The sequence below is a fragment of the Saccopteryx bilineata genome, chromosome 4, assembly GCF_036850765.1.
Source record: "Saccopteryx bilineata isolate mSacBil1 chromosome 4, mSacBil1_pri_phased_curated, whole genome shotgun sequence".
NCBI classification, from domain to species: domain Eukaryota; kingdom Metazoa; phylum Chordata; class Mammalia; order Chiroptera; family Emballonuridae; genus Saccopteryx; species Saccopteryx bilineata.
Window position 1 is genome coordinate 160,029,546 of NC_089493.1, and position 10,683 is coordinate 160,040,228.

General features: G+C 54.6%; 1 protein-coding gene across 1 annotated transcript in view; it reads left to right on the forward strand.

The window, feature by feature from the left end:
* The window catches only part of CATSPER3 (cation channel sperm associated 3), a 36,199-nt gene extending 26,395 nt beyond the window's left edge, over positions 1 to 9,804 (forward strand). The window contains exons 3-6 of the mRNA XM_066272510.1: positions 3,785 to 3,925; positions 4,266 to 4,385; positions 5,259 to 5,416; positions 6,289 to 9,804. Of these exons, the coding sequence (XP_066128607.1) occupies positions 3,785 to 3,925; positions 4,266 to 4,385; positions 5,259 to 5,416; positions 6,289 to 6,391 (522 nt within the window). The 3' untranslated portion in view covers positions 6,392 to 9,804. The remainder of the gene's footprint in view (positions 1 to 3,784; positions 3,926 to 4,265; positions 4,386 to 5,258; positions 5,417 to 6,288) is intronic.
* Positions 9,805 to 10,683: the final 879 nt, after the last annotated feature.

Here is a 10,683-nt window from a genome sequence, read left to right on the forward strand (position 1 = left end):
AAGGAAGCCCACGGGCTGTGCAGGTAGGAGGAAACAGAGAGGACTAGGGCAGGAGGGGCTTCCGTCTTGGGGGTTGGGGATAGGGCAAGGGCAGTGACCCATATTGGCACCTTGAGAGGCTGAGGGCACTAGCTACCTGCTGAATGAATTGTCTTGTCCATGTCGCAACAGCTTGCTCAAAGGCAATGCCTAGAGGTGTCAGGGCCTTTGGTCCTGGCAGGGACAGCCCGTCCTTCAAGCCTGGGGATCCAGTGAAGGGCGCACAGCCTGTCCACTGGCCCAGGTTTATCCCAGAGCTTAGCCTGGCCTGCTTGGTGACTGCAGGCTCTGCTTAGCCATGGTCCTTATAGACATGCCCAGAGATCTCCAGGCATGCAGACACAGCATGTGCACTGACCTAGGGTCCATGTTTGGCCCCAGGTTTTCTGTTACTAAGCAGAGCCTTATATCCAAAAGTTGTTTCCTAGGGACCACCAGGTCCCTGGCTATGGCTCTTCTGTGGCCTTTGGGATATCACAGGACTGCAAATCCCCAGGGGCACAGAGTGATTCTAGATTATATGCTCTTTAGACACCAGTCTGGCCAGCTGGCCAGGGGGAGCGGGAGGTGCTAAAGGCAGCGACCTCTTTACTGGCTGGAGCGTGGGCTTGCTGGCTTGAGCGTGGGTCACCAGCTTAAGTGTGGTATCATAGACATGATCCCATGGTTGTTGGATTTAGCTCAAGGGTCACTGGCTTGAAGACCAAGGTTACTGGCTTGAGCAAGGGGGTCACTGGTTTGGCTGGAGTCCCCCAATCGAGACACATATGAGAAAGCGGTCAGTGAACACCTAAGGTGCTACAACTAGGAGTTGATGCTTCTCATCTCTCCCTTCCTGTCTATGTGTCCCTGTCTGTCCTTCTCTCTCAATCTCTCTGTCTCTCTCTCTCTTGCTAAAATAAATAAATAAAAAAAAATAAAATAAAAAGGCAGGAACCTCTGCCTCCTTGCTGTTTATAGTCGCTGAAGTCTAAATGGGGCTTTAACAGAGCCATTGTCTCAATGCACAGAGCTGGCACTTGGCACATTCTTAGTTTCTGTCCCCTGCTTATTTAAAATGATACTCTATCTTTCACCTCATGTCAATGAATCTGCCTCATGAGGAAATAGTTTCTTGTTGTTTTTCACAGAGAGAAGTTCCGGTTGTTGAGCACTCAAGGGCCACACTGCCCTGTTTATCTGCATTTCAGTGTGAAGAATGACCTTAAGAAGCTGGGCTATGGTGGGAGCACCAGTCTGTCTTCCTCCCTGCCTCCTCCTTTGGGTTCATCACTGTCCGCACATCAGAGCAGCCGGGCCTGGGCATGTGCCCTGCCTGGATGGCCTCTTCATACCCAGAATGCCCCAGGGCCAGGAGGACAGCTTTGGCTTGACCCAAAGCCCAGGAAGGCTGGACTGGGGGCTAGACAGGGTTTCCTTAAAGAATTTAGGAATTCAAAGTCAAGTACTTACCAGGGGGCCAGGCTGTGGGCCTCAAAGCTCAGGGCTTCCTCCGGGAAGGAACTACAGGCCTTTAGGGATCTGAGCAACCATCCCTGCACCTTCTCCACTGTGGACTAATAGCTCCTGCCTGGTTGCTTGAAGAACATGGCCGAGGCCTGCTGTCAGGAGTCAGTCCCACGTGCGCTTCCAGTGAGCATGACCTCTTCCCCATGGCGTTCTTAAGGCTGCTTAGCTTTGACTTCAGGTGACTAGCGGTAGGCCTGCAGCTGGCCTGAAGGTAAAAGACCCAGCCGGGCTTCTCCCCCACCTTTCTACAGTACCTCAGCTTTTACCACTCTGAGCACCCCTCCCCCGCCTGTGCCGACCTCACCTGCCAATGGCATCCCATGCATTGCTCTGCGGACTTACCTCTTCAGTCTTCATAGTTCTTGGAAAAGAAGTTCTGCCTCTGTCTTGCAGGGAGGGAGGCAATTTTTCACATCTCAGCTCTTTTGGAATTAATCTTAAAACACTTATATTTCCCCCCAATGATGAGGAGCCATGGACTGTACTTCCCAAGAGTGGACAATCAGGTGGGAGATAAGAATGAGGTCACAGCCTGACCAGGCGGTGGTGCAGTGGATGGAATGTTGGACTGGGATGCAGAGGGCCCAGGTTTGAAAACCCAAGGTTGATGGCTTGAGCACAGGCTCACCAGCTTGAGCATGGGGTCGCTGGCTTGAGTGTGGGATCATAGACATGACCCCATGGACACTGTCTTGAAGCACAAGTCACTGGCTTGAGCCCAAGGTCACTGGCTTGAGCAAGGGGTCATTTGCTCTGCTGTAGCCCCACAGTCAAGGCACATATGAGAAAGCAATCAATGAACAGCTAAGGTGCCACAATGAAGAATTGATGCTTCTCATCTCTCTCCCTTCCTGTCTGTCTGTCCCCCTCTCTGTCTCTGTCACACACATACACACACACAAAGAGTGAGGTCACAGACAGACGTGCCTGTGAAATGCAGCCCAAGAAGAATGGGAAGCATGTTTCTCTCAGCCATCTTTGTTCCCACTTCCTGAAGGGCTCCCTGCTTCTGCCTGGGCCTGGAAGAGCATTCTGGGCCGGCCCTCAGTGAGAAGCAGAAACAGGACACCTTGCAATGACCATGAAGTCAGGCAGGGGTTCAAGTGGATCAGGGGTTAGTGGTGTTGCTGGGGAGACTACCCCAGACCTGAGACAGCACACATGTTCTGCCTATGGATAACAGAAGGTAGAAGACAGGCATTGGGATAATTGTGAAACACGTCCAGCCCTCAGAGGAGTTCCTCTCCTTCCCTCCCACTCTACCTCCTTCCCACCATCTCTCCATCCAACCATTTTTGGAACACCTGCCACATGCAGGCACGGCACTGGATGCTGGGGACAGCTGTGGTCTGGACCTCTGTCCCCCGAGCCTCACGCTGCCTGCAGCCTTGCCTAGCCCTAGTGCCTTCGCCTTGCAGACACTCATCACTGCCATCGGGCAGACAGTCTACACTGTGGCCTCTGTGCTCACGCTGCTCTTCCTTCTGATGTACATCTTCGCGGTCCTGGGCTTCTGCCTATTTGGAAGTTCAGATGTGGGTGATGTGAATAACTGGGGGAACCTGGCTGTGGCCTTCTTTACCCTCTTCAGCTTGACAACGGTACTGTGTTTGGGAACAGTGGTCAGGGAAGGGGCATTGAGAAGGGGCTGTCAGCTGATGTGAGTGTGTGGACATGTTGGGCCCCCATGGGGCCTTCCCCATGTTCAGATACTTCCTTGGGCCGGGGAAGCTGAGGCAGAAGCCAGTGCCCTGTCAGGGGTCCAGCTCTGTCTCTAATCTTGTGAGCGTTCCCATTTGTCTCACAGGGTTGCAAAAATTTCAAGGAGTTCTCAAAAGATGATTCATTTGGATTGATTTTAATTTAGAAGTGAAACCCATGTCACATAGCTGTTTTGGAACAGACTGCAAAGCCCAAGTCTAGAAGTCTAGACTCCGTTGGACTCTGGAAAGATTGGAGGCTTTTCAATGGAGGGCCTGGCAGAGAGGCAGTGTCTTTTTGGGAAGGATGGGAAGCCTTTTGGAGAACAGCCTCCAGGACCCCAGAGCCAGGAATACTGCCATCCCTCAGGCCACCACATATGCACTGGAGTCAGTGGATTTGGGGCTTGCTGAGGGGCTGATATGGAGGCAGAGCCAATCTCTTTTAGTGGGGTGAGGACCTCCCTAAGGTGGGTGTGTGGGAGGCCTACCCTGCTGGGCCTTGGCACTCAGCATGCCCTCCCCTGCCCGAGCAGGTTGATGGCTGGACAGACCTACAGGAGCAGCTAGACAAACGGAATCTCGCTCTCAGCCGAGCATTCACCATCATCTTCATCTTGCTTGCCTCCTTTATCTTCCTAAGCATGTTCGTGGGTGTGATGATCATCCACACTGAGGTGAGGCTATGTGTGTCCACACTGGGGTGAGGGCTGCTCAGATGGGACCAGCTGTCCAGGGAAGATCCTGAGCCATCTCCTTCCTGAAGTGGAGGGGAGATGGCCAACCTGCTTCTCCTCCTAAGCCAGTGTACTTCCCTGCCTCATGATGGTGGCCAGCCAGACAGGGGCTTGGGAAGTCACTGCAGCCACACTGGCAGCTTGAATTGGGGTATGGCCCTGGATGAAGCTGTCCTCCTGCTGAGGGGTCTGAGCAGCAGCGCAAAGCTAGGAAAGAAGAAAGACTGGGGGTGGGGGGTGCAGCGAGAGCCCTTAGCATACCTCACCCTGCACTCTCCAGGACTCCATCAAAAAGTTTGAGCGGGAGCTGACGGCGGAGAGGAACATGACACTCCTGAAAGCAAAGCAGGTGATCATGAAGCAGCAGCAGGAGGAGTTCAGCAGGCTGCTGCAGGCACAGGTGGGTGAGCTCTGCAGGAGGGTGGACAGACAGATGCATAGACAGTCAGGGCTGAAGGAATGGCTGTGAGGAAGATCCTGGGCGGTCTACGGTGAGGGCCGGTGGCCTCAGGCATCTGTGGCCTTGGGTAAGGGAGGTAACTACTTCCTGTATTTTCCAGAGCCAAGCTTTTTTCTCTGCACTGTTGTATTTCTGTGGCCCTGTGAGGGTGTGGGCCCTGGGATTATGATGGCTCCCTCTTTCTGGGGAAGACGACATGCTTGGGCCCTTTGCTGGAGCGCTCTTGTTACTGAGGGCTCACAGGTGCAAGGTGAGCATGGCCTCCATCCTCGGAGTGGGTGAGGCCACAGAGGCCCGACAGGTATTACTAACCTCAATTTTTCTGAACTGAACAACAGTGAGCACAACAGGTTGGAGATTTTGTCAGGCGGTACAGGGCTGGGGGTCTTCTCCTCTGAGCCCCAGTGCTCTGAGCTCCCCATGCTGTTCCCAGGTGCTCTGCTGGGTCCCAAACACGGCCCTTCTCTCCCCCAATGGGGACAAGTGTCCCTCCTCAGCCTCTTCTTTGAGGCAGAGACTCTGCCTTTCTTGGCTGTGTGAAAGGTTTGTTCAGGGAAGGTGGGACCATGCTGAGCCACACTGGGCTCTCCCCGGCTCCTTCCTGTGTTATCTGTCCTCATGACAGTGATGGTGGCTCATGAGGTTACCTCCAGAAGTTCAGGCTCAAAAGGGGTCGAGCCTGTGCTTAGGCTCAGGACTCATCCTGGGGCCAGGGCCAGCTCCCTGCCTGGGCCCCTGTGGAGGCCCCCAGGCCTCTGTGCATCTTCAGGGTCACCTCCTCCTTGTCATTGATCTCTTTGTGCTTCTCTCTAGGAAAATGTTGACTGCAGAAGTTTCAGTGAGCTGGTGCTAAACTTCAAGAAGACCCTGCGGCACACCGACGCCATGGTCTTGGATGATTTTGGCACTAGCCTACCCTTCATTGATGTCTACTTGGCCACTCTGGACAATCAGGACACTACAATCAACAAGTCAGTCCCTGCCCTGCCTAGCCTGGCCCAAGGAGGCCAACCTTTCCTGGTCTCCCCCAACTTTCTTGAGGTCAGGTGCCCATGGCTGATGTGCAGAGTGGGTAGAGCGAGGCCCTTCTTGGGGGTGCAGGATTCCATGTGTGCACAGGAGCTGGGCTGAGGTGGGGTAGGTCCATGGCTGGGGGGACTCTGCTTCCCTGAACCTCCCCGGCTGCCCTGGCCTTTATTGAAATGCTGGCTCCTTGGACTCTCAGGCCCACCCTCACTAATCCTTTGTCAGGGGCAGAGGAAAGTGTACAGCTGGCGAGTCAGGCTGAGGCTCCTGGCCCGGTTCTGCCACCTCTTTCTCTGTGGCTCTAGGCAAGGCCCGGCCCCTTTCCCACTGCCGTTGTGGGGCTGCTGGGCCAATGCTATGAAAACGTGAGCGTGGCCTGGCTCAGAGAAAGTTAGCTGGGTTCTAAGTGGCCACTGCTGCAGGATGGGACCTGGGCATGGGCTCTGGAACGAGGAAGGACACAGAGAGCCTGGCTTCTCGACAGAAGTCTCTTGGAGGGCTTCACAGACTGAAGGAGCTAACAGGAGGGCATCAGGGAACACCTGCTCTGGGCCCAGAGTGGCCCGGGCCATGTCTGGTCATCTCCACATGTCACCTCGCTCAGAGCCCAAGAGTTTGTTGTCTCCAACTTAGTCCAGGGGCGGCGGGTAGAATGGCAGACCTGGAGTCCAGTCCAGCCTCCTGGGCTCTGAAGTCCTTGCCTTTCCCTGACCCCACACGTACTCGATGTGTGCATGCCCAGGGGCGAGCGAGCGGTGGGCCTGGGGGGTGGGCAGAGCACATCTGGCTCAGGCCGCCCCGCCACCCCCACTTCCAGGCTTCAAGAGCTATACTACGAGATTGTGCACGTGTTGAACCTGATGCTTGAAGACTTGCCCCAGGAGCAGCCCCACTCCTCAGAGAAGGTTGACGACAAGTAGCTTGGCGTGAGCACCCAGGCACTGAGGGTGGGTGGCCCCCCATTAAACATAGGCTTTCTGAATTGGCCTCTTCACGGCTGCCGTGACCAGAACGTTTCCCCACCTTTGGGGGTTGGGTCTGGATAGTTACCCATGAAGCCTGACTCCCTGAAACCACCCACCTCATGACACACCCAGGCCTTGGGAGTAGGGAGAGGGAGGCTCAGGGATCATCCTGCCCAGGGCCACATCCAAGGGCCACACCGGATCTCTCCTCCCTGGACCCCAACAAGAAGGACTCACTGTATTCCTGGGGAAGCCGCCTAAGGACCCCAGACCAAGAAGAGCCCCATACCTGAAGCCCCCTGAGACTGTACAGGTCCTGTGAGCTGGTGCAGCCGACGTCCCTCTTGGGACCTCTGCTGGGCCCGTCTGCAGGGTCACCATCTCTCTGTGGGCCCACTGCTCTGGAGACCCCTCTTTGGACGTTGTCCCTGCTCTCCTAGGCTCACAGTGGTCATGGTGCTCTGAGGGGTGCAGCCATGACCGCAGGTCTGTTGTGTGGGTATGGAGCTCAGGGTCAGCTGGTCCGGCCGGCCAGCATCAGGTGCTTTGAGGCTGCTTCCCCTCTTATGGTTCTTTGTCTCTTCACTGGAATGGTGGGGTTTTCTCTTCCTAGCCAAATGACCGCCAGAGCTGCCGAGGTCCTGGCACCACCCTGGTCCAGCCACGATGAACCGCGCGAAGGCCCGGCATCCCTTGCTCCCAACGGGCCGGGCCAGAAAGCTGGCTGTTTCCCCTGTGCTCCATTGCTGGGGAGTATTCTTGAGGCCTTTCACCTTGGGAGGGATGCCTCAGACAGAGGGAGGAGTGGGTTCTGGGTAGAGCTGGATGGGAGAGGACCAGTACCTGTAACTGAGTGCAGAAAGGCCCCAGACCCACATTGGGGCATCAGGTGGTCAGGAAACACATGGGGTAGAGTTGAGAGGGCTGGACAAAAGGGTGCCATGGGTAGACCCATGGGCTCCAGGCCTGAGTGACAACACCTCTGAAAGCCACAGGACAAGGGCAGGTGGAAGCCTATGTTCATAGTTTCATTGATACAATGATTGCTACTTACTGAGCTGTATTGGGTTCTGGGGTTTCTGTGAAGAGAAGCCCACAGTCTAGTCCTGGCCACTGGGTGCCCACAGTTGTGAGAAGAGACAGTAATGCAGTCAGACTGGATGAGAAATTTTCCCTGAGAGGTGACTGTATGCATCTGAATGCAGAGAGCACAGATCTCTAAGATACTCAAATCATTTCCATTTGCAAATGTTTACACTCTCAGGGCCAAATTGAGAATTGTGTGAATATGCCAAGGATCGCTCTGTAGCATGACCTAGTGCCATATTTTGGGGGAGCCCTCTGAGGGCAGGGAATGTAACCTAGCAGCTTCTTGGGGTGGAGAGAACTTTGGGCCAATGCTTGGGGAGGTGGGCCTGGAGTAAGCAGGTGTCTGCCTTTTGTGGCGGAAGGAGAAGCTCAAGGCCTTATGCATTTGGTGCCTAGTTCCAGAGGTGCCCTGGTGGGTGCAGTGCAGTCAGCAGGTAAGCAGGCCTTGGGCAATGGCTCCGTCCAGGGCAAGCACATAGCAGACATCACCAAATGCCCACACTGGCTGTGCCAGCCTCGCTCAGGGGAACGTGAAAACACACCCATCTGCTTTAACTGGGAACTCTTCAGGCATCTGGGAGTGAGCAGAATATTTGAAACTTGCCTCAGGGAGGCACATTAGAAAGTACTGTGATTTTGGAGTCAGGAGACCTGGATTCCTTCATCTGGTGATGTTGGACAAGGTGTCCAGTTTTTGGAAACCTCAGCTGTTTTCTCTGAGAAATGAGCTGAAAAACTGACCATGTAGGGATCAAATAAAATACACAGGAACGTGTGAAAAAAGATGCAGTCAACTTACGGTTTGTGCTTTCTGGCTGTCAGCTAGCTCTACTCTGCTTGGTGGCCAGTTGCAGGTGGGCTATGCTAGTCAGGGGCTGACAGCGACTGGGTCAAGTTGCATGACAGGAGGACGGAAAGGAGCTGAGAGCAGGGAGCAGAGGTCAGGAACCTGCTGGGGGTGGGTGAATGGGCCTCGCCTCACCAGACAGAGCTGGTGCAGGATGGGAAAACGTCCAGGCAGGCCTGGATCAGGAAATTTGGGACCCAGGCACAGCAAGGAAGTCATGAGCACGGGCCACAGGGCTGTGGCAAGCTGCTTTTAAGGGCACAAGCAGAGGCTGTCCCAGAGCAGAGCGCTGTGAGTGGGTGACCCGCGGAGCGCTGGCCCCACACTGCTGGCAGAGCACGCGGGTGGCTGTTTGGCGCGAAGTCCCGAAGCAGCATTTCTGTTTGGCTCTCTTTGCCTGTAGAGCCAACACTGGCAGCTTGGAATTCCCACATGGGCTCTCACCAACTCAAACAGGCTTGGCCAAGGCTTTCAGTTGATTTGCTTGGGGCAGTAGTGGCTCTGCTTGTCCATGCCTGGAGAAAAGCAGGACCCTTCTCCCAGCCCCCAAATCTGGGATCCAGCGGAGTCCCCAGATGGCTTGCTCATCTCCATCCTGCCAGTCTGGGGGTTTGGGGTCTGCAGTGGATGCAGGGGGATCCTGGGCCTGAGTCTGCTGGTCACAGCCAGGCCCTCCCCCAGCTCCTGTGAGAAGGATCTGGAATCCAAGGCTGGAGGTGTTTGGAAGGTGACCAGACTTTTTTTTTTTTAACTGCTGTTGATTCTCCCAGCAGGAAGCAGTCCCTGTATTGTGGAGACCCAGGCGGTCCCTGAGAATATAAGCCTCCTCGTTATTCCAGCAGTCCTTGGAAATCCACTGCTGAGATGCCAGAACCTGTCCACTCTTTTTTCTTTAAGTGTGGGTGAGACAGGACACCTCCTAACACCAAACCTCCCTTCACCAAGTCAGGCTTTGCTCCCAGGGGTATCTCTCTCTAACTGCTTTGGTCTCTGTCCCTAGCCCCAAACTGCCTGGGTCTGCTCCTTTGTCACACAGGCTCAAGAGAGATGGCCGGAAATGTCTAACTGGGATACTCAGAAAGGAAAGGTGATGGCTGCCGATTCCAGTCACAGGGTGGGAACCAGGGAGAAAGCAGGATGGGACAGATTCATTACCGTGGGAGTGCCCACTTTTCCCCATCACTCTGCCGCCAGGGGCTTCATCTGCCTGGCTGGCCACCTGCCTCACCATTCCCAGGTTGCAGCTCTGATTTTTGCCTTCAGTATGTTGTGATGCAGCCCCTGGAGGATAGAGAGCTGGGTTGCGGAGCTGGAAGGATAGCCAGTGTAAGGTCGGTGGATAATGGGGGATGGTCACGTGGGGAACTCAGACCCGCGAACTTTGGCTAGAACCGCCCACAACCAAGTGTGCCAAAAGGAGGCTTCACAGGAACCGTTTGGAAAAAAGAAATCGTCTACCAGCCAGTGGTATTTCACCACGTCATGTTAGCTCCACTTCCCTAGAGGGACCCTTTAAATATCTCCCACGCGGTATAATCCGTGCAACTTCCCTGGCCTCCATCTTTTCTTTCCTCGGGACCAGGGAACCTTGCCGGGCAGGATGTGTGCTCTGTACTCAATAAAGCCATTTGCTATTCCACACTTTGTGGCTCTGGCCTCTTCCTTCCTTCTTGGCAGGGAAAAAATACCTTATAGTCAGCATTGGTGCTTTCTCAGTCAGCTCCCGCCTTCTCCTCCAGAGTGGAGGGTCAGGGAAATGGGAAGAATGGGGAGAAATCTCCCTGGGTGCCAGAAAGGCTGGACAGACACAAAAGGAGCTGGGACAACAGGGAAGGAAGCAGGTAAAGGCTGAGGACTGGGAGTCAGAGACTTTTGAACAGAGGCTCTGATGCAGCGGGACTGTGAGATCTGGAATGGGGAGGGAGGGGGATGACAAGTGTCCTTGTGGGATAAGAACTGGATCTTCACTGATGTTTTTTGAGGAGGAAAATAATGACTGGCATTGTTTAAAGGTGAGGTTTGGTTGTTGAGCTGTACCTTTAAAAAATGGAGCCCCATGAATACATTTGACCGTGGGGGGGGGTCTGGGATATATTTGGGTGACATAAAGGTCAGCCTGTGTAAGAGAAACCTCTCAGGCTAAAATTGGGAAATATTAAAGGGCTTTCTTTACAAACCACTGGCAGAGCCCCAGCTGGGGTCCAAGACCCTTAGGTGAAGTACCCCATGGGCGACAGCGCCAAGTGCGACTGGCTTTCTGCAAAATGAAACCGAAGTCTCAGAAAGGAGTGTGGAAGAGGTCCGAGGGGGT